Source organism: Peromyscus californicus, unplaced genomic scaffold (assembly GCF_007827085.1).
Source record: "Peromyscus californicus insignis strain IS unplaced genomic scaffold, ASM782708v3 Scaffold_3__1_contigs__length_106647218, whole genome shotgun sequence".
In the NCBI taxonomy this organism is placed as follows: Eukaryota; Metazoa; Chordata; class Mammalia; order Rodentia; family Cricetidae; genus Peromyscus; species Peromyscus californicus.
In genome coordinates this window covers 69,536,285-69,559,699 of record NW_026294551.1, presented here as the reverse complement: position 1 = coordinate 69,559,699, position 23,415 = coordinate 69,536,285, and the positions used below count along the sequence as shown (strand labels likewise).

Here is a 23,415-nt window from a genome sequence, read left to right as displayed (position 1 = left end):
GCCTCTGCCTCCTGAGTGCTGGGATTAAAAGTATGTGCCGCCACCACTTGGCTTAAACATATATTTTGAAAAGGACGACTTGGGTTACAAATGAGACTATTTTTTTTTAAAAAAGGGGAGGGGGAGGCTGGTAGAAATGGAAGTTAGTGGAGAGGAAGAAGTATTGCTGAGTATTGGGGAACATGGGGTCCCTGGGGCAGGGAGGGCAAACAGAGGGAGAAAGAAGTGAGGAGGAAAGTGTTCGGGGCAGTGAAGCACAGTGGAAGGCTGATGGTTTCCTGTCGATACCTGTCATTTAAGGAGTGTTTAATGGTATGGGATAGTCTATCTGATTTCATAGGGGAAAACTGCAAGAAATTTGACCAAGAGTCTCACTGGCTTTGATTCATGAATTAGGCATGATTCACAGATTAGAATGAGTGCTCCTGCTGAGCAACGGCAGGATGGTTTCTGTAAGGTCAGAACAAGGAAACAAAACAGCAGAAAAAAGCCTGATGGTTAATGTTAAGGTGGTTCAGGACACATTTTCAGGTCTTAAAGCAGAGAGGACCCAAAACTCCTGTTTTTAGGAAAACCTGGTTTGGTTTAGGATCTGTGTGCTCTTTTGAAATTTCAACTAATAATGTAATACTTAGCATGAGTGATTCCATTTTGTTTCGTCTGTTGGAGCCTGGTGCAGGAACTCAGTCCAAAATAGTGGACTCTAATAATTTTGTTTAACAATCTTCTCAACAATTAGGAATGATGGGTAGAGATTTTTTCTCTGGTTTAAAGCTAATTGAGGCCCAGAGAAGTAGTCATTTCTTTCTTAAAAAAAAAAAAAAAAAACTATTTTATTTTTAATTGTGTGTGTAATGGGTGTGTGTGCATGTGAGTGCAGGTGCCAATGGAGGCCAGAAGAGGGCATCAGATTTCCAGGAGCTGGAGTCACAGGTGGTTGTGAGAGGCCCAATGTGGGTGCTAGGATCCAAACCCAGGTACTTTGTAAGAGCCGCAAGTTCTCTTTCCATGAAGCCCTCTCTCCAGCCCCAGTGGAGTGAGTGGCATAAGCACAGATTCCAAGCTTTCAGACTCGGTCTTATGTTCTGTTTTCTACCCTCTTCTAAGAACAACTGGAGAGGTAGGGAGTGAGATGGAAGAGCACGCACAAAGCCTAGGTTCCAGGCCAAGTACCAAATATTCCAGAGGAAGTGGTACATACATAGCCACAATCCCAGCATTTGATAATTCAAAGCAGGAAGATCAGAAATCCAAAGTCAGCCTGGGATACATGAGCTGTTTCAAAAATAAAAAGGGAAAAAGCAGTAACAATAAAAATTTTAGAAACTTGCGGGGGGGGGGGGGGGGGGGGGGGGGGGCGTGGTGGTGCATGCCTTTAATCTCAGCACTTGGGAGGCAGAGGCAGTGAGTTCTAGACCAGCCTGATCTACAAGTTTCAGGATAGCCAGGGCTGCACAGAGAAGCCCTGTTTTGGGAAAACAAAAAACAAAATGGAACTCAACAAGGGTTAGCAAAAAACAAACAAACACCCCAAACAACAAAAACACAGTACCCCCCCCCCCAATTATAGGCAGATTCTTACAATTTCAAATCAAGCACCAGGCAAGCGTGGTGGTACAGACTACAGAGGTAGGAGGAGGAGGCATTCAAGGCTTGCCAGGGCTACAAGAAGCCCTCTTTCAAAAAAAAAAGAAGCAAAAATAATAAATAAGGATCCCCAAAGTCAAAGTGGAAAAAAAAAAAAACCCTCACAGAACATTTAAAAGATGTAAATGTCAGTTTCACGGGTAAATCCTAGCTGTGGGGGGTGGGGGTTGTCTCCTAAGCGGAAAATTGTTAGCGTTTGTATGTAGATTTTGCTCAGTGTTGTCTCTATTGGGGGAAAAAATGGAAATAACCTAAATGTCCTACAACAGGGTGTTCATTGGGTAAATTTTTATTTATCCTTATGACAGAAAACAGGTACCCATCACTAACAAGGCTGCGGATGGACATTCCAGGACATGGGCTGACTTTCATTATGCATACCCACACAGGTATTTTAATGTATTTTGTAGTCTCCTGATGCTTTCAAAGGGTCTCTGTGGGCTGCAAGAGTTACAAAGTTCCTCTCCCTAATCTCACTTTGAATTTTCCAATGGCGGCGTCAGGCTGTCTCAATACAGCAAGCATCTATCTGCTTCCCAGCAAGCAGGTGTCACGACTCTGAGTCACTTGTTCAGAAGGTCTTGGTTCCTGCAGCAATTCTCACCCTTATTTGCCACTTCAAATATCCCAGATCTCACCTCCCTATTCACTCCAGAGTCTCAGTACCTTCCTCCAAGGTCCCACTGCCATCTTGACTCTCCTAGCTCCTCAACCTCTTGCAGGAGCCAGAGAAATGACTGACAGGTACAATCATTCATCAGTGGATGTATTACAGCTTGCGACCCTCCAACTGGGTGCTGTCCTGGAGGGGCAGCTAGGGCAAGGAAAGTGACGCAGGAGAATGACACCACAGAAGATTGATTTACTTGTGAGTCAGAAGCTGTGAGGAAGGGAAGGAAGAAGCCTGAGGGGGCAGAGTGCCGAGTCCCCACTCGGCTTGATCTGTCGAATGGTTCTGAAAGGGGGGAGTGTGGAATTGAGAAATGATAGCTGTGAAACAGAGAGAGAGGTAGACGCAAAAGAAAAAGAGATACAGGATAGCTTTGGGAGGGATCTGGGTCAGCACCACGGACGACGACTGAGTTTATTACTCACAGCCTTTATATACCCAAAGCAAGGGGGGTAAAAAGATCTCCCCTTTTCAAGGACATCATGGTTTAAGGTACAAAGTACAGCCAAGTGTCAACACCTCCTTAGTACTCAAGACATCTGGTAATCACGCCTTACAGCAAAGCATCCTGTAAGTATAAAGCACCTGGTAACCTAGCCTCTGGCCCAAAATCCTATGCCTTACAGGATAAAACAAGCTCGATGGAATAAGGCCGCACTACGGAATCTCTGTGGGCCCCCACACCAGAGTTCTGGATGGAACATGTACACACCAACCCGGCCACTAGGAGAGCACACTGGCAAGGTTTACGTGTGAGCACCCATTAACCCACACAGCCTGTGCCAACCCCTTGGGACCTAGCTTCTTGTTTCTTAGATTCAACGCCTTGACCACAGTTTCTCTATGCTGCCCAGAACGCCTCCAGAGCCAGGCTTTGGGGACTCAGAAATGACTTCAATACTATCAGGGAGGATAGTAACTCTCTCCCAAAGGCTACAGGGTGAGGTTGTAGAGCTGAAGCAAGTCTTAGCCACTTCTGCATTCCCTCCACTCCTTTGGTCTCGGTAGTCCCAAGGATACAAGGGAGGAGGGTCACCTTGGTCACTGCTAGAAAACCTCGTGGGGTACAGGAAAGCACACCAGCATCTTGTGCCCAGGTAGGGCATACACATCATCTCTCCCCATCAGGATACGATGCTCTCCCATCACCACAGACTAGCAAAGGGGCTATTGCCATTTTGTGGTTAAGGAAATTAAGATTCCCTGGGTCCTTCGACAGCTGTGCTTGCAGAGTCCAGGCTGGGAGTTCCTACTGAGAAGCAACTCCACATAGCACCTGCAGCAGGCTAAGCCGTCTGCCTCAATTTCCCAGAGCAACGGACCGTTGAGAGAGATGTCACCTACGGGACAGTATAGGGACCGAATCCCTCCCTTCTTGACACTTCATTACCAGACTGATTTTCAGGGTGATTCAGTGCCGGGGGTCCCTTCTGGAGAGGGAAGCAGGTGTCCTGGAAACCCAGGAGTTAGAGGTCCCGGGTGGAGGAGAGGGGGAAGACTGTCACAGGAGCCAGCGGGCTAGGAGCGTGCAGAACGAGAAAAGCCTCGCTTTCCAAGACAGGCGAAGGGGCCGGGGGTGGAGTGGAGTGCGGGGCGGGCCCGCGGGAGCCCCGGAGCGGCAGCGCGGCCCCGAGGGGGTGGGGAGCACAGCTTCCTTGTACTTCCCCTTTGCTGCTTAGCTCTACAACAGCCTGATTTCCCCGAAATGATGAGGCGGCACCGGCCAATGGGCGAGCGCAAGCGTCCCGGCGGGGGCGTGGCCGAGTCCGGGCCGGGGAATCCCGCTAAGTGTTTGGTTTTCTCGGCGGCGGCGCCACGGACTCGCCAGTGCGCGCTACTCCTTCGTCGAGGTAGGACGTGCTCTGAGCCTAAGCCGAGCGGAACCGGGCTGAGCCAAACCAAGGTCAGCGGACCCCAGCATCCCTGGCATCGCTCGCTCTCTGCGCGCATCGCGTACCTACACCGCAACCCGTGCCTCACTCTCTCGGGTACCCTGCGTGGATCCTCCTGCTGCAAAGGTGAGCCCGTCGGGGCTGCGCGGGTACCGACGGGCGGCGTGGAACAAAAGGCGCGCGGGACACCAGGAAGTGGGGGCCATGGACACCCTGGGCCGGGGTGGCGCGCGGGCTCGGAAGGGCGCTGCGAGCGAGCGGGCGGGAGGCGGGCCGCGGCGTGCACCGCCCCCTGGCTGCGCTCGGCGGTCTGCGTGCGCGGAGCCGCTGCGGGGCCTCTCGGTGGCCCAGAGCGTCCGTCGCGCGCATCCGCGAGCAGTGCTGGGGGGTCTCGGATGTGCGCCCACGCACACTTTTGGCGGCTGTAGCTTGGCGCCTGGGCCCCAGGTTTCGGACCCACGGTGCTCGGTGGCAGAGGTTGGCTCGCTGCCCTGAGTGGCTGGACCCCGTCGTGAACTACAGGGGTTTCGGGAGGAGGTGCCACAGGTGTCGCTTGCGCCACTTCTCTTTGCAGCAGGGGAAACCAGGCCGGAAGGGGTTGCGCCTCAGCCTCTGCGTTGTGGGCACCGGCTGTCAGAGGGGGCATAGACTGGATTGGGGGGTGTTGGGGGAAGTGCTCCGGGATGGAGAGTGACTTTCTTGCCCAGCCTGGAAGGTGGAGAGCTGCAGGTGACAACAAAAAAAAGTAGTCCCTTCCTTCCCTCAAAGATTGCACTTTGAGAGAAAAGTTCTGGCATTGAAATGTCTGTGTATTTGGGCTCTTTTTGCACATAAGTCCTGAAGCCATCCAGACTTTGCGTGCTTGTCACCTCCTGAGACTGGCTGGGAGAGGCAGAGAGAAGGGACAGGTGGTTTTGCCCACAGTGGTGGGGAGATTTGGAGAGCAGTTCCATTCCGTTGCAGGCTCCCTTCTCTATGACTGTAGGACCTGGTACCTGGCTGATGGCAGGGGGAGGGTAATGACCAGTGGGGGAGGGCAGGGCAAGGTAATTGAGTGGCCTTGGGTGGAGCGGGGCAGTGCCCAGGATTGTTTAACAGACTTCCAAACACAGACCTTCCCGTCTTCTCCCTCCAGCCGCCATGCCTATCACTCGGATGCGAATGAGACCCTGGCTAGAGATGCAGATTAATTCCAACCAAATTCCGGGGCTGATCTGGATTAATAAAGTGAGTGTTACTCTGGGTCTTTCTGCCCGTTTTAAACCATATCCTCTTGGGGACCAGAGTTTCCCTAGTGGATAGGAGAACAGGAAGATGTATTTCCCAGTGGGTGCTGCATGCCAGGACGTGCAAGGTCGGACTTGTCCTCCTGTGTTTTCCTTCCTGAAGCTGTGGCCAGTCCACCCTCCTAGAGGCACAGTTCTCAGCACCAAGACTCAGCATCTGCAGAGCGAGAGAAACTTGCTGTGCACATAATATGATACAGGGCTCCAGCTGGACGGACAGGCGATGCTAGGCAGGAACCTGACTGGCTCAGTAGGGGACCCCACTTACTGTGGCCCAAGAAGCCACAGCTGGTACACACGGCAGCGTAGACCACATAGACTTAGCAACAGTACTAGCATTGGTAATAATAATTACCAATATGTGCTTGGTCCCTGTCTAAATAGGTTACCAATATTGTGCGTGTTAATCTTCATGGTCGTCCTCTGAGACGGGTCTCAGATGAGGAAACTGAGGCACTTTATGGCAGATTAAAAGATCACACGAAAAGTGTGAAAGCCACGACTGAACTCAGACAGACTTGACAGAAAGTCTGTGTAGTTGGTGGCAGCTCAGCAGGGAAAGGCACCTGTTGCCAAGCCTCACAGCTTGACTTTGATCCCCACATCTCTGACAGAAGGAGAGACAACTCCTGCAGGTTGTCCTCTGACTTCCACAAAAGTACCCTGGCTTGCAAACACCCCTGACACACACACAAATTTAAAAATAAAACAACAACAACAACAAAAACCCAAACCACAAAACCATCATTGTGGCTGTTGTCCCCATACATACTCTTTTTATTAAAATTAAACAGCCTCCTGACACACCCCACAAACCTTTTCTCTCTCCTTGAGGTACATAGGCCAGCACTACACAGGCAGTCAGCATCCACGTCTGGTCTAGGGCTCCCTTGGGGGTATGACCAGGACCCTATGAAGGAGCCAGCGGTTCCAGGTGTCCTGAGTAGACACTTATGCAGGAAGTTCCTGTGTTGCAGTGTTGTGAGCCAGAGAAAAGCATCAGAGACCTGCCAGGCCAGGGCTGGGGCGGGCGGGGGGGGGGGGGGGACGGGGGGGGGGACTTCTTAGGGCTCTTAGCACATCTGCAGCAGGTGTGTAGGGCAGGGATGTCTTTGTTGAGCCTCTGGTGCTGTGGCTCGTCAGAACCCAGACCCTTCCTGCCAGATGCAGAATGGCCTGTTTAAGGCAGTCAGGATGGGTCAATCCAGGCCAGATGTCGGGGTGAAAAGGGGAAGTCAGTCTTTTCCCATACTTGGGGGCTGGGCATACTCAGCCACAAAACCTGTGGTCTCTGAGCTGACACAGTCTTATGTGTACACTATTCAGGAAGAGATGATCTTCCAGATCCCATGGAAGCATGCTGCCAAGCACGGCTGGGACATCAACAAGGATGCCTGTCTGTTCCGGAGCTGGGCCATTCACACAGGTGTGCAGGGTGGCGGGGCAGAGGAGAGACAAGGGGAAGCTATCACTATGGAGGCTCTGGGTGGCTCCAGCTCCCCAGCACAGCATGCAGAATTATTGGAGCAGGGGATGAGGTGCACCTGTGTTTCTCTAGGACAGAATCTATTGTTTCTAACAAGTGCCCGGAGGATTTATAAAGGCAAAAATCTTAGAAAGCATGCCTTCAGCTCGAATACAGCTGTTCCTGGAAGAGACAGTTGTGAGTCAGGGTACCAAAGGAGACTTTCCTATTCCTTTCTCAAGGTGCACACTAAGGTCCCTGGCCCAAGCCTCATCAGGTTGGGGGCCTCCTTGCAGCTTTTAGGAAATAGGATCTCAAACAAACAAACAAATAAACAAACAAACAAGGAAATAGTCTCTCAGTCCAATTCAGACCTATTAGTAACGGTCCATGTTGCCCACTCTGTGCCCACTCATACTCTGGAAACATCAGATAAGCCTCAGCCTTGGCAGTCTCTGGCTGATGAGAACATAGGCAGGGAGACTGTCGTGGCCCAAGACATTGAGCGCATTTTGGGATAGAGGCACTCAAGTGCTCCCTTCACATGCTTGCTGGATGTCTGAGCCAACCCTGGACATACGAGAACCCCTAGGGCCTGTCACCAGGGGGTTTTGCTTGTTTTCACCAGTATGGATGTCTGGGGTCCATCCCAGCCCAGGGAGCAGCTGATGGATGCATTCGCTCTCCTGTTCTGTAGGCCGATACAAAGCAGGGGAAAAAGAGCCAGATCCCAAGACGTGGAAGGCAAACTTCCGTTGTGCCATGAACTCCCTGCCAGACATCGAGGAAGTGAAGGACCAGAGCAGGAACAAGGGCAGCTCGGCTGTCCGAGTGTACCGGATGCTGCCACCCCTCACCAAGAACCAGAGGAAAGGTAACCAAGGGCACAGGGTCCCCAGAAGGAAGGGAAGAGGGTGGAAGGAAGATCGGCTGGGGCTCACAGCCTGTTTGTCCTGCAGAGAGAAAATCCAAGGCCAGCCGAGACACTAAGAGCAAGGCCAAGAGGAAGGTGAGTGTGGCTCTGAGCAGCCCAGCCTTGGTTTGGTCAGTCAGGTAGGGTGGGCAGTGAAGAGTGCCACAACAGGCCTGAGCTGTTTCCTCTCTGCAGCTGTGTGGGGACTCCAGCCCTGACACCTTCTCCGACGGACTCAGCAGCTCCACTCTGCCTGATGACCACGGTAGCTACACAGCTCAGGGCTACCTGGGTCAGGACTTGGATGTGGAGCAGGACCTGACTCCAGGTGAGGTCGCCCGCCAATCTGGCGAGCGAGGGAGCGCGTAGGTTGGGTCTGGGAGGCATCATGGTAGCAGAGAGTAGCCTGTTTAGGGCAGGTTGCAGGGTGGATGTATTGCAGACTAAGAAAGCATGCCATCCTGACCTGCGCTTTCTGCTGCACCCTCCCCCAGCCCTGTCACCGTGTGTCGTCAGTAGCAGTCTCCCCGACTGGCACATGCAGATGGAAATTATGCCAGACAGCACCAGCGATCTGTATAACTTGCAGGTGTCGCCCATGCCCTCCACCTCTGAAGGTGTGTACTCTTGGGTCTTGAGGGGGAAATGGATGCTTAGAAACATGCATGCCATTGAGCTCATGGAGCTGGAACTGGGCACTGCTAAACCCAGCCCTCAGATCACAAAACAAGCCCCATGGGACCCAAGAAGGCAGTTCAGAGCTTTGGTGTGTTTCAGGCCAGATCTTGGTCAAAGGTGGCTAGAGCTCCTGGCTTCTCTGCCCTCAGTTGTCTGAGGGTGAGGAAGGAAGTGAAGGGGTGGGATTCGGCCTTGCTGCATAGTTGGGGAGGGTGAGTCATCAGGCCGGTGTCCTGTTCTGGAATCTCCGGCGCAGGCAAGATGCTGGTTGGGAGGCTCAGGGTGGGGGGCGCTGCAGCTGGGGGGGTGGAACTGCAGGACAAACATGCATGGCCAACCTCTGCCCTTCTTCACAGCTACAACAGATGAGGACGAGGAAGGAAAGTTAACTGAGGACATCATGAAGGTAAATCCCTTTCCATACCGCATCTGGGAAGAGAGAGCAAGCCAGGGGTGGGGGTAGGGGTGGGGGGGCTTCCAAATCAGTGTGGGCAGGTGCTGTTGTCACTTGGCTGCATAGCCCCACGAGTACCCCTGCCCCATGTGTTGGGGGGGGGGCTGCTGCCTCAGTAGGTGGGAAGCCTAGTCTCCAGCAGGCCATCCTCAAGCAAGCCTCAGGGTCCCAGACAGCTGTGAGTCAATCCCCATCAGCAACTGTGTCCTCCGCCCCAGCATGCCCAACCCTTCGAGTTTGGGAAAGGCACATCAGGTTCCAATAATCAGCTTTTGGGATCTGTACTAAGATGACTTTTTAAAAAAAATTGTAAAACTTTTTTTTTTTTTCCTTAGCAAGTTCTTTTGCATTTTCCTTTCTTTTGCCGTTTTCAAAGTGACTAAAAGTTTTTGAGGTAGTTTAATCCTGACTCTGGCCCGGGAGCACAGAACACTGAGATGTGGATCTAGTTCCTTGTCTTTAGCCTTCCTGGCTTGTTATGCTAACCTTTGCTTTAAGCTGCCCTGCCACTTGCTGCGTCCTCCCGGAGTTGAGGGAAGTCAGGCAGAGTCCGTGCCAGAGGGTGGGGATGGGAAGAGAGGGGCAGAGGCCAGCAGGGCCCAGGGAGCGTTGTGCTCCCCGACACTTGGGCCTTGTCTGAACCGTTCTGCATATTGTCACTCCGTTGGAGAATCCAGTAATGTTCAAGGGCCTGATTCTGCTTGGGGGAAGGGTTAGCTCAGTGAGGGGAGGGCCACAGGGTGCGTCTGCACCGCAGACAGCTGACGGCTTCACGTTCTCTCCTCAGCTCTTGGAGCAGTCCGATTGGCAGCCGACAAGCGTAGACGGCAAAGGCTACTTGCTCAATGAGCCAGGAGCCCAGCCCTCTTCTGTCTATGCAGACTTTAGCTGCAAGGAGGAACCGGAGATTGACAGCCCCGGAGGTAAGAGGTCTCCAGGTCCTTACGGGTTCTGGGAGAAGGAAGAAACCATAATTATGGAGACTGGAAAATGCTTGGAGGCAGAAGCAGATAAAAGGTCCTTTTTAAACGGGGCCCGCAGGTACAGCAGCGAGCTGCTGTTCCCATGCTGAGGCTGGTCTAAGGAAGGACGAGCCCTGCTCTCTGTGGACAACATGTGTGGGACTCTCATGCTCTTCCTTATGAAATTTTTTTTTTTTTTTTGGTCATTTTCTAGGGGACATTGGGATGGGCATACAGCGTGTCTTCACAGATCTGAAGAATATGGACTCCATCTGGATGGACAACCTGCTGACCCACTCTGCCAGGCTGCCCATTCCAGCCATTCCTTGTGCACCGTAGCTTGGGTCCCTGACCCATTCTTGCCCTTCTGGATAAGCAAGGCCTGGCATCATGGTGGCTGTGTTACAGAAAAGCTAGACTACTGTGGGCACCATGGCAAAGCGTAGCCCCACTGCCAAGCAGGGAAAAGACTACTACCCTCCTTGGGTCAGTGGACTCTCAGGGCTTGGAAGACCAGGGTCTGAGTTTTTCTTGTGAGGTAAAGCTGGCCCTAACTCCCGGGAAGATGGAGTTGGAGTTATGAGATTGGTGTAAGGTAGAGGACATTAAAGCCTTGTTGCCTGGAGAGGGTCTTGTCACTGGGCTGGCCCTGAGGGAAACAGGCCAGTGACCTCAGAAAGAGCACAGCACTGACCCCAGGGCTGGCTCTGCACTAGGAGACAATTGCACTAAGTGAGTCCTGTTCCCAAAGAATCGCTGCCCTTCCCAGCCGAGCCCTGGGATGGTTCCAGAGCCAGTGAAATGTGAAGGAAGAAAATGGAGTCCTGTGAGGCCGGGCTCCGTTAGCCTCAGAGGAGCTCTGCCTCGCTACCTGCTCCAGCCGTGGGGCTCAGGAAAAAACATGGCACTTTCTCTGTGGACCTTGCCACATTTCTGATCAGAGGTGTACACTAACATTTCTCCCCCAGTCTAGGCCTTCCCGTTTATTTATACAGTGCCTTGCCTGGTGCCCACTGTCTTCTCAGGCCTTGGCAGTGCTCGGCAGGCCCAGGGAGGGGGTTGTGAGCGCCTTGGCGTGATTTTGACTGTTGGAAACGCCACCTAACTACTAAATTGTGTTTGATCACATATGGATCTGTGTAAATATGTATATTTGTCTTTTTATAAAAAGTTAATTGTTTACAAGGCGTGTGGCTTTTTACTTAGAAATTGTAATCTGTTTTACTTTTTATGGAAACATTCTGATGGGAATCTTTGGCATTCTGCCTGAGCTCTGGCTGAGCGCTGACATGCATCTGTCATGAATCTTTCCACTTATGGTCAAGAAGATGGCAGGAGGAGGGGAGTCATGCCATGTCACAGGGACATGCTCATTTATACTCATTTGCCACAGGATGGAGTTAAGTTTTTATTTATTTTTTTTAATTTTTGGATTTTTGAGACAGGGTCTCACTAAGTAGCCCTGGCTGTCCTGGAACTCACAATGCAGACCAAACCCACAGAGGTCTGCTTGCCTCTGCCTGCTGAGTTTGGTTTGTTTTAATCACATTGTATTTGTTTGTTTGGTGTGTGCGCATGGAGGTCAGAGGCCAACTCACAGGAATTGGTTCTTTAACTTTGTGGGTCCTGGGGTCAAAGCTCAGGTCCTCAGGCTTGGGAGTTGGTTTTGAACTCTGGGCCCCGGTTATCTGTTAGGCTCTGGCACGGCCTCTGTTGTGCTGAACGAACAGGTGCTGTTCCAAACAATGAACAGTTGGTACGACCCTGACGATCGACACCAGTGCGGACAATGTCCCCGAGGCCTGCCGCACCAGGTCTCACTTGATGGAAATGATGTCTACGCCGTACTGATGCTAGTCACGCCTAGGAACTAAGTACCTGAAGTGTGTCCAGTGGTATTTTCGGGAACTTGGTTTTTAATTGCGATGAAAATCTCAATAGCTCCCTGTGACCAGCGACCATGGTTTGGACCCACCTGTACTAAACAACAGGTATAGCTGAGGGGCATATCTGAATGACGGACGGACGGACGGATGGACGGGGGCTCCAACTGCAGTCCAAGCCCACCTGGTCATTTTAACAGTGCTGAATACCAACCCCACAGCAGACTGATGCATTAGAAACACCTTATTCAACTTTACAGACAGCAGGTGTGTAGGCATGCACATGTACACATGAAGGTCAGGACAGCTTCCTTAGGTGTCCATTCCTCAGGAGCTTTCCAGTGTTTGCCACAGGGTCTCTGGTCCGGACCTTCACTGGGCAGCTTATCCTAACTGGCTTCTGAGCTTCCAGAGGTCCACTTCCCTCTGTCTCCCACGTTGCTATCAGTGGCATTACCAATGTGCACCACCACACCTGACTTAGAAGGTCCTGGAGATGGAACTCGGGTCTTCACACTTGGAAAGCAAGCACTTTACAGACTGAGCCAACCCCCACCCCCACTCCAACCCCCACCCCACCCCACCCCTGCCCAGGCTGAAGTAGATGTGTCTTTGTTCCCGTCTTCCCGGAGTTGTGCCTGGGCGGATGCATACAAGCTCTGTGTGTAGGTGCTCAATTGGAAATGTCTGAAAATCATAGTTAAGGCGCCATATGTAGCAGTTCTTCCTTAAGACAAAGCCCAACTCCCAGGAATGCCTGAGGGTAGAAGGTCTGGCTTCCTGGACATAGCTTTCAGGTCTCCTATCGTAGGTGCACGGGCAATGCCTGGGGAATGGAGTCATGGCAATAACAGCATCACTTTAGGAAAGCTCTGGACACAGCTTCCATATTCTCAGTCCCAGAACCCCTGGGACCAGTGAGCCCCGCACTGGGTCCTGGACTCACTCGAGTGTGTACCCTTGGTGGGAAGGGAAGGTCAGGACAAAACTGGAAACTGGACAAAGCTCAGTCTGATCACCCTGAAGCATGAACATGCAGTGTGAGTGGCGGGTGGGCTCTTACGGGGTGGCTATCCTTGTCTGGGGGTGGGGGTGGGGTCCTAGATTGCTGGCCCTGCCCATCTGAAGATCCACTTGGATTTTTCCGGGATAGCCTTACTGGGCACAAGGATGGGGATGGATAGCCTTCTTCGTCCTTCCAGATTTGAGGTGGTTAGCCTCATGTGGCATCTACAGAGTTTTCTAGTGGGTGGCTTTCTAAGGAGTGGTGTGAAGCCAGCTAGAATGGACTGTGGAGGGATGGCGGCGAAGAATTCCATCTACCCCAGCCAGCAAGAAAGACCCACTTCTGACTTTTCTGTTTTGTCCTTCAATTGGATCCCTGATATAGAGTAGGCAGTAATGATAAAAGAAGTCCCAAGCAACAGAGGGACTCTCTCAAGCTCTAATAAGCAAAGTTCATCATCAGTACATCATCAGAAAATCAAAGGCATTATGCTATCAGCTCCCAGCCTCCAGATGATGGAGTCCAGATCTCCTCTTACAGATAGGACCAACCCCTTGGAATGTCCACAACTCTACTTCTCCATCACAGAGCAGCTAGGTCCTGGGTCCTGGAGCACCTCCAAGATGAAGAATTGTCCTACCATGGATTTCAGTCCTTGCCTGGAAGACAAACCCTGTAAAATATGACTGTTCAACTAAAGGTGGCCACTGGTGCCTGGAATGGAGCAGTATGAGTATAAATCGAGCTAAATTTAGACCTAAGATAATTCTAAGGACTTTACAGTACTTCTAAGGGCCGCACCTAAGAGTTCCTGTCTGACCACTAATGGATGCTCCTGGCTGAGCAACTGGGAGGTCACTGAAAGATGGATTTCTTCCGGGTTGTGATGACATCATAGCTATCAAGAACCTGTGGGTGGGGTTCACTGTCAAGGTGGGGTTCACAGGAGAAGCCCCACTTCTGTCAGCGCAGAGGTGAGGCAGGTCTGGAGTCTAGGTTGGGTTTTAGACGGTATGGCTGAGTCCTGCCCACCTCGTCATGGCGGTCCAAGTTCACATAGTTGAGGGCATTTCTGGTGAGTCACAGGGGTCTCCTTGCCTTGTCCCAAAGGTGGACCCAAAGGTCCAGGTGGCTTGTTCATTCACTTCTTTGAAGAAAGAAGAAAGCCAGAGACTATGCTGTATCAGCCGCTAACATCTCCCGGTATACAGTTTGCAAAGTGCCAAGACAACCCTGGCTCAAAAGATGAGAGATTTCTCAGACCCCTCTCAAAGCCAGCTGAGGAGAGGTGAGATTCTGGGGAGAGCTTGGTAGGAGGTGGAGTCCTTTCCTCTGGAAGCAGAGCACTCCTGTTGGTGGGGCCCAGTCCTGCCAAAAACCTACTCTTGTACAGGAGAGGGCAGCGCGTGTGTGCGTGCGTGCGTGCATGTGCGTGTGTGTGTGTGTGTGTGTGAGATTCTTCCAGACAATCCTGTTAGAACACCCAGCAAGAAGTTTTTGCTTCTGTCAGATGCTACTCTCTTAACTCCGACACAACTCGCCCTCCATGTAGAGGATGTGTACAGTTGGTCAGACCCCTGTCCTAGAGGCACAATGGAGGCTTGGGTAGGAATGAGCTGGTACATGCCTTTTCCAAGAGCACCCTGGCGGGGCCAAGTCTGAGGCCTCACTGGCTGGCCTTGTAGTTTCCTCGACTCCAAGTAGCTCCCAAGAGACTCACTACTGCTGTTCCTAAGGAGACTGCAGAAGCCTGCCCCTGCTTCTGGTGGCTAGGTGGTGAGGTCTGCGTGCCCGTGCTCAGTTTCCTTTCACCAGGGGAGGGCCTGGACCACTGGAGCACATGCATGAAGACAACGTGACAATTAGAGAGGCGGGCATCCACCTGCCAACTGCCTACCAGGAAGAGATATCAGCAGCATGGACTCAGCTGGACTACCATGTCTAGCCGGATATGACAACACACTTGCACCCACCTCCTCCCAACACCATCCCCTTGTTCACAGACCAGAAATCAATGTTCAGCAGGCCCAAGCGGCTTGCCCGAGATGACTCCGCTACGGAGGCTGGCTTCCAACCCACATCTGTCCATGTCCAGAACCCAGACTGGTTCTACACCGTCAGGGTTCCTGAACGAAACTGAGACTAGCTGGAAAGGAGTAGGGTGCTAGGACCCTATGCCGAGAAGGCATTTGGGACTGTTGGGCTGTCACTGCCCCCTCCTGATGCCCTAGAGTCTGGGGCCTGGAGTATGTGAGTGTGCTTCCCTGGGGCCCCAGTGGGGTGGGGTTTGGCTTGGCCTTCAAGAGAAGCAATGCTCTACCTATGCCCGGGAGGCCACCTGCCGTTTCAAGGGCGAGGGCCCCAGGGTTGAGATTCAGGCAAGGCTTGTAACTTGACCTCAGAGCTGCAGGCAGCTTGGCCACATTTGCTCCAGAGGACTCTGGCCTGCCAGGGCTTAGCTCCCCGGGGTTCAAAGTGCGCTTGTCAGCCATGTTTCTATCTGAGCAAGGTGACCAATTCTGCTCTAAACAAACCCACTACTGAGTCCAGTACAGCCTCCCTCCCGGTTATGTACCTGCAGCTCTGGTGACTTTTCTTTTCCTGGCTGGGCCCCCTGTCTCTTTCTGCTTTCCTTTCCTTAAAAGTCCCTTGAATATGAATGGGCTGACTGACTCTGCTACCATGTTCCCCTGGTGCTATCAAGCCTGGTTCTGACAGGAGCCCAAACTTCCACAGCACAGTTACAAACTCTGAGCTATATCTCTGCTCATGGAGAAGGAATGTACCAGGACATACATCAGGAGAAGGCCCCAGGGTGGGTGTGAGGACATGGAAAGACCTCTCTGAGGAAGCTGACTTCGTGGACTGAGGGAGTTATGTAGATGTGGAGGTGGGTTCCATAGAGAAGGCAATCATTAGGTCAGAACCATGATTCCTTATTCAAAACTATGAGCAAGTTCAGGCATGATAGCGCACGCCTTTTATCCCAGCACCTGGGAGGCAGAGACGGGCGGATCTTTGTGAGTTTAGGCCAGCCTGGTCTACAGAGTGTGTCCAGGACTGCCAGCATGCTAGCCTGCCAGGGTTACATAGAGAGACCCTGTCTCAAACAAACAAAATAAAACCGCAGCAAACCCCCACTATGAACGAGGCAAGAAGTTCTGTCTCGTTGGCCATGTCAGAATAGTGTTAGGCTGGGGTTGGGGCTGCAGATGCTGCCTATGGGAGGCAGAGGGTCACTGTCATAGCTGGGGACCCAGGGTTCCCCTCCAAGTGCTCTTGCTAGCTTGCTGGAATGCAAAGGGGAGCCATATGTCTGCGTGACAGAGCAAAGGCTGGAGTCTGGCAGTCCTGTGCAGTGTGAGGAGGGCAGGAAGGAAGGCTAGAAGGAGTGTCCAGCTTTCCACGGCCATTCATCAACACTCTTCTGTTGCAAAGCAGTGAACAGCCGGACACAGACGCTGAGCCCAGTAGACCCTGTGCTCCCAGCTTGCAGAGTCAGCCTTAGGTCACTTGGGAGGACCCCATTTTCAGTCTTTGTCCATTCTAAGGTGGAGTGTGGGCCCTCACAGTCCAAAGTGCCACCTTCCAGGTGCTAGTCCCTTCCTGTGTGCCTAAGTGACCCATGGGTAGCTAATTTCTCCTGTTGGACTGGAAGCTCCCCAGGAACTAGCGGCTCTCTACATTCTCACGGTGCTCTGTTCCAACTTAAACTTCAGTGCGTATGTTCTGGTGGCCTGGGACATTTGTCCATGGCACCTGATCTGCTGAGCTCACCTGGACCCTGAGGTTCAGGAGAGTAGGCTATGGGATGCGGGAGCCTGCGGGTGACTAGGCCTGCCTCTGCAATAGAGTCCTGCCCAACCAGCAGTCAAGGCAAAATCCCTGGGACAAGGGCCACTGTGTGTATGACACAATCTGCCCGTGTACCCAGTGGGACTGAAGTTGGAAAGCTGAGTCATTCGTGATGTGAATTTTATTAAAAGCATACACAAGCACCTAGTAGGATGGCCCAGTGGGTAAGGGCCCTTTGCTGCCAAGCCTAGTGATCTAAATCTGGTCCCCAGAACTCACGGTGTGGAAAGAGAGCACTGACTCCCTCCCACGGGCTGTCCTCTGACCTCCACACACGTGCCGTGGCATGTGCAGTAAATAAACAAGCATTAACACACACTGATTTTCTAATGAGCGAGAGAAAGAAAGGGTGTGGGTTTGGGTGAATGGGGAAGTGGGGGGCATCTGTGAGGGGTTGAGGAAAGGGAAAACAGTGAACAGAAAATAATGCATGAAAAAAACCTATTTTCAATACACAAAAAGAACATGGTTTAATTGTACAAGGAGGAAGAAATATGAGGAAATAAAAACACTTATTAAAGACATCTGCAGAACATCACCCGGAAGTGACCGGAGTGTTACATTTTTAGCTGATCTCTTGCAAACACAGTGTGTCACTCACTGATGCATACAGCTGAGAATGCTGTGCCATGCAGGCACACTTGGAAGATACCTCACCCCATCCCTCCATCTTTCTAGCATCCGTGGATCCAAAGGGCTGGCGGGCGGGAAGGAGAGGTGACTGAGGCAGGCTGGCTGCTGCAAAGGAGATGGGCCTCAGTTTGCTCAGATACGAAGAGGGCGTTCCCAGGATTGGAGACTTGTGGTGTTAAGGAAAGAAGGTCTCAGGAAAGCCAGGGCTGGTTACTACTTTACCCTACTTGAGGGATAAAGGCCTTGTCTAGACTTTCTTGCTTATGCTGCATGGACAGGCTCTCCTGCTAGGGGACAGAGGGCTGACTAAGGCTTCTCCTCCAGCTCTCAGCCTAAGGCTCAGAGGACAGGAGAGGAAGGAATGAAGGCAGACAGGCTGTCATCCCCTGAGAAAGGGCTCAGGGAATTCTGGTTATAAGTCAGAGATACACAGTGGAGCCTCTAATACCTGCCTGCTGCTCTACAAAGCCAGAGTTGCCCTCAGATTCTGCAAGACTCAGGCAAGCCCCTGGCCTCCAAATCTGAAAAGTGCAGGCATTTGGTAGGAAAGGCCCAGCCTTCTGGGCTTCCACAGCTGGGATGCTGACCCTGCCTTCCTCTTCTCCACATGGACATCTCTCCCTGTGTTGTCGGCATTGCTCAGCACCCCCTTCCAAAGATTGGGAGCAGAAGGACGGGGAAGGGTCCAGGGTCCAGGACAGGCTGAGCTAATGAGGAGGTGGAGGGTGGGAGGGGACTGAGCAATGGCAGGCATATCCCACCTGTGGTCTGGCCTATGCCTGAAGATGAGGTGCTTAGAAAACCCAGGGAGTGACGGAATGCAGGAGGCAGAGTAACAGTCCATGGTGGGATAAAGATGTCCACATTCTAACGCACGGAACCCATGACTACGCTATGATTTGTGGCAACGAAGGATTGAGTTTGCTAATCAGTTTAATCTGAAATAGAGCGGCATCTGGGTCTGGTAGCATGGGCCTATAGACTCAATTACTCAAGAGACTAAGGCTCAAGAGAATCTTAGAAAACATTTAAATTACATTTACTCGTCGGGAGGGTGGCCGTGCCACGGCATGTGTATAGAAATCAGGGGACAACTTGTAAGAATTGGTTCTCTCCTTCCACCATGTGGGGCCTGGGGCTCAAAGTCAGGCTGCCAGGCTCAGGGTTAAGGGCCACTACCCAGTGAACCTCTGCATTCAATTCATCCTGCTCAGGGCTATCTCAAGGTCAAGATGTGCTTGGGCTCTACACGGTGAGTTCAAGGCAGTCTGAGCCGGTAAAGCATGACCCTATCTCAAACTTGAAAGGTTACAAGTTCCATTTATGTATTTATTGGCTTATTTATTTATTTATTTATTTATTTAATGGTGGGTGTGTGTGTGTTTGTACTGGTGCGTGTGTGCGTGCACACGTGCACATGTGCACACGTGTGGATATTTGTACTGAGGTGAGGGAAATCCTGGGTTTGATCCCGAGTACTGAAAACCAATACATGAATGAATGGATGGATGAGTAAAAGAGAGACTACCCTGGATTATCCGGAGAGGTCCAGTGGTATCACAGAGTTCTTCACTGAGAGGAGAGATTCCAGGGATTGAACCTGAGCCTTGAACATTCTAAGTCTGCTAAACTACCATTAGTTATAGTCTCAGTTTCCACAAGGTTTTGTGTGTGTGTGTGTGTGTGTGTGTGTTTTATTTGTTTGTTTATCTGTTTGTTTGTTTATTGAGACAGGGTCTTACTACATAGCCCTGGCTGTCCTAGAACTCACTCTGTAGACCAGGCTGGCTTCAAACTCACAGAGATCTGATTCCCGAGTACAGGAATTAAAGGTGTATGCCACTATACTCAGCTACAAGGGCTTTTAAGGGGAAAGAGGAAGGCAAGAGAGACAGAACCAGAGACATGACATTAAGTGGAAGACAGGACCATGCACTGCTGGTTGTGAAGATGGAGGAAGGCACCATGGAACCAAGGAATTCAGGAAGCCTCCACAAACTGGATGAAGGGGATTTAAAAAAAAAAAAAACACGACTTTTTTTTTTTGAGGTGAGGACTCACTCACTGTTCCATATGAAGCCCAGGCTGGCTTTCAACTCTTGAAAATCCTGTCTTAATCTTTTGAGTGTTAGGATTACAGGTGTGTGTCGCCTTGCCCATTGACTGTCTACTAGCACCTCCCTGCTCATAACCCTGCAAGACCTGTTTTGTTCATTGGACCCTCAGAAACATAAGGCAATAGTGTATGCTCTTCTAAGCCATTAAGTGCATGGACATTTCTTACAGCAGTAACAGGAAACTGACACTCTTCAGAAGCTTCTAAAAGGGTCGTTGCAGCTGTACCAGGTCCCAGAGTCAGTATCAGAGGACACGCATGATACCACTCAAATGTACTCTGGGCTGGCTGGGGACTAGGGTGCCCTGCAGATGCAGAGACTTAGTGACAGATTCTGTCCCATCTGGGAGAATCCAAGCCTGGGACAGGCAGAGGATATCACCACTGCCTCTGCAGGCCACACCTACAGAAAACAGCCGCCTCCTGGACTCCCTGCCCAAGCCCTCAGTGACTCCAGAAGCCGGCTCGGCATTGTCTCTGGATGAGTATCTATAAGCTGAGGCACTCCAGATAGCCAGTCAGAACCCACGGGTAGAGCCTGTGACCACACCCACTGGCAATGAAGAGTCTCAGGGCTTAGCTGTCCTCCCTGCGGGGGTCCAGTGTGGCTCAAGGAAAGCACTTAGAGGAAGTCACTGAGTTAGATACCAACCAGATCTGCATAAAGTCACTTAACTAGCTGTGTGGCCCTCTCACCAGGCTACTCGCCGGCTGGCAGCCTCAGCACCTTCATTCTTGAAGGGGAACTGATGGCTAACCTTGGTTGTTCATTGGACACACCTGGGAAGAGTAAATCTTAATTGAGAAACTGTCACTATCAGATTGGCCTGTTTGTCAGAACCACCCATGGACAGGTGGTCCTGGGTTGGATCAGGAAGCAAGCGGGCAGAGCAAACCTCGGAAAGGAAGCCGATGAGCTGTGTTCCTCTGTGATCTCTACTTTAGCTCCTGACCTGGCTTCCCTTGGTTGACAGTTGGAACCTGGAAGCCAAATAAAACCTTCCCTCCCTAGGCTGTTTGTAGTCAGTGTTTATCACAACTGAGAGCCAACCAGAACAATCGGAGAGCAGCACCGGTATCAGCTGCTCAGAGCTGTGAGGCTCTGGTGAGCAGCACAGAGATCCGGGCAGACCGACCGACCGACCAGGCTGCTGCAAGTCCACCAGCCTTTTGGGGTGTGTGTGTGTGTGTGTGTGTGTGTGTGTGTGTGTGTGTGTGTGTGTGTGTGTGTGTGTGTGATGATCAGTGCATCCTGAGGGGAAGGAAGGGCGAGTGCAAACTCATCAAAAGCACTTCTCACCCTTAGGCAGGAGACTGTAGCCGGGCCTGTGAGAGCAGGGGTCTGTGAGAGCAGGGGCCGAGCAGCGCCACCGCCTCTGCAGCTCACACAGGATGCGGATGCGAGAGCCACCCTCGTCCCCACAGGATGTCCTGCTGGCTGGAGCTTTGCACCATGCGTGTTTGTTTTATTTACCACCCTGCTAACGGGGTCTCACTATGCATCTCAGAACTGGTTTTTAACTCACAGTAATCCTCCTGCCTCAGCCTCCTGAATGATGGGATTGCAAGTGTGTGCTACAATGCCCGGCTCTTTTCTCCCTCCTAAAGAATGTTTTCTGTGCACTCATGAACTCTCCACAACATGGATGCCCCAGCAAGAAAGGCCTGCAAAGACCACACCAGTCATTTCCACAAGGCACCACCCCTAGATGGAGAGCCATGTGCAGTGAGTGGAAGGGAGAACCGGTCTCCTTTAGGGACGACCAAGTCCCCAGTGGTCATGACCTAAATGCATGTAGGTCATGTACTGGAGAGGAGGATGGGGGACCGAGGGCATGAGAGGAACTGGTAAGAGGAGCAGAGGGTGGAAATATAGCAACTTGCATATGGGAGTCTCAAATAAAAAAGAAAACAATGCTTTCTAGCCTTCTTCTGCATTAAAAGCAGCCCACAGCTGAGAAAACACACATTTTACAGGGAAGAGATGGGACTTGAAGCTGCAGTCAGTTGTAGCCTAAGGGATTTCTGATGGCCTAGGATGACAGATGGCTTACGGATACGGAAATGCAGCATCATACTTGTGGCAATTACCTCAGGGCCAGGGGTTAAAGGTGATTTTGTTCTTAGTGTTTGTTGCATTAACTTTTCCTGGGGTGATGAAAACAAATGCCTATTCAGCCTGTTCCCAACCTTGGGGTCACAGCCAGGACAGGAATTTCCTACTGGGAGGTCATAACCAGACTTGGGGAGTTCTGTGGGCTGGGTTCTGGCCTGGTATGGGCCCCAGCCCTAGGCTCGGCATTGGTCCTGAACATGACGCTCTGTTGCTGGGGAGATAAGATGCTGGGTGAGATGTGGATCCTTCACAGCTCTTTGCAGGTTTGCCTTGCTTTCGTCCAAGCTGCTCCCACCTCGGCTTCCAGCGGCTCATCTGAGAATCGAGAATATGGCGACCTCCTCCCCCAGGCCTTGGTGCTGTTGACGTCCACTCCTTGGCCTGCATCTCCCACACATGGTCTGGGAGTCTCTGCCTCTTGGCTTTGGCCCACACTGCAGCCTGTACTTCTCCCAGCCCTACCCTTCCTTGAAGAACAAAGCCTGGCATGGCCGAAGCTGGTCCAGCCTGCTGGCCTGACTGACCTCTGCTTCCCCCTAACCTGTGTGTAACAATAGCTGCCTCTGGCGGACTGTTAGCTTCAGGTCACACCACCAAAGTGCTCTCCTTCAACCTCAGGACACCAGAGACTTCACAGACTTGAACAGCAGCCCCGCACCACTACCACCCAGTTCTGCAATGGGATCCTATGCATTTTCAGACGCCTCTGAGGTATAGATTGTTAATTTGATTTCACTGATAAGTGAGCTCCCAAAGGTTAAATAACTCAGCCACGGAAGGAAGTCTCCAGAGAATTGTTTTGATTCTCCTTCCACTGCACTTGCCTTTGAGCGCCCCGCCCCCCCGCCGCCCCCCAGGCATGAAGGGTGTGTTCAAAGGGGAACACCTAGAGGACACCCATTGATATCTGGCAGGGGATATCAGGGACTATCATGCAATCAGCAAGTCTGTTCAGAGGTCTGGGTGCTCTGGCAGGCAGGGACAAGTCCATTCGTTCACAGCTGTATTCCTGCACCAAGTAGTCCCTGGCACACAATACATGCTCATGAAATGGTCGAAGTGATCTATCATCTGTTCAAATAACAAAATAACAAAGTGAAAAATATTAATGTTGATGAAGCGTATACCACTAGCCAGCTGCCTCAGGGCTCCAGGATCTGTGGGGAGGGTTACAACATGGAGTTTTACAACAAAATAATACCTAGACAAAGGCCATAAGAACATTAAAAGACATTCTTTTTTTTTAAGATTTGTTTATTTATTTTATGTGCATTGGTGTTTTGACTGCATGTATGTCTGTATGAGGATGCCAGATTCCCTGGAACTGGAGTTACAGACAGTTGTGAGGGGCCATGTGGGTGCTGGGGATTGAACCTGGGTCCTCTGGAAGAGCAGCCAGTGTTCTTCAGAAGGCTGGAGAGATGGCTCAGTTGGTAAAGTGCTTGTAGCCCAAGCATGAGGTCCTGAGTTTGATTCCTACAACATACATAAAAAAATTCAGGTGTACCCTTGCAACCCTAGCAGTGAGGCAGAGACAGGCAGACCGGGGGCTTGCTGCACAGCCAGCCTAGCTGAACAGGTGAGCTCCAGGTTCAGTGAGAGACGGTCTCAAAAAACAAGGCAGATGATGACCCAATGTTGACCCCTGGCTTCCACATGCATACGCACTCATGTGTACCCATATGTACACACACACATCCAAATACCTGCACCCATACTACAAAGAAAAAGAAAGAGGCTAGAGAGGTGGCTTAATGATTAAGAGAACTTGCTGCTCTTGAGGACCAAAATTTGGTTCTCAACACACCTATCAGGCAGCTCCTAACTACCTCTACCTCC

The 23,415-nt window shown here is 51.5% G+C and overlaps 2 protein-coding genes across 5 annotated transcripts in view; one reads left to right on the top strand and one right to left on the bottom strand.

Moving 5' to 3' along the window:
- The window catches only part of Rad50 (RAD50 double strand break repair protein), a 204,594-nt gene that overhangs the window by 112,714 nt on the left and 68,465 nt on the right, over nucleotides 1–23,415 (bottom strand). The window lies entirely within an intron of this gene.
- Irf1 (interferon regulatory factor 1) lies at nucleotides 1,873–12,374 on the top strand. Of its 2 annotated transcripts, none has more exons than XM_052757811.1 (10): nucleotides 1,873–4,335; nucleotides 5,345–5,436; nucleotides 6,822–6,921; nucleotides 7,658–7,834; nucleotides 7,920–7,969; nucleotides 8,069–8,201; nucleotides 8,368–8,490; nucleotides 8,908–8,957; nucleotides 9,793–9,928; nucleotides 10,182–12,374. In XM_052757811.1, exons 1-10 carry the CDS (start codon nucleotides 4,023–4,025, stop codon nucleotides 10,304–10,306), a joined length of 1,299 nt encoding a protein of 432 aa, XP_052613771.1. In that variant the 5' UTR covers nucleotides 1,873–4,022; the 3' UTR covers nucleotides 10,307–12,374. The 2 variants fall into 2 exon arrangements, with proteins under 2 accessions (XP_052613771.1, XP_052613772.1); XM_052757812.1 differs by lacking the exon at nucleotides 1,873–4,335 and adding an exon at nucleotides 4,527–4,755.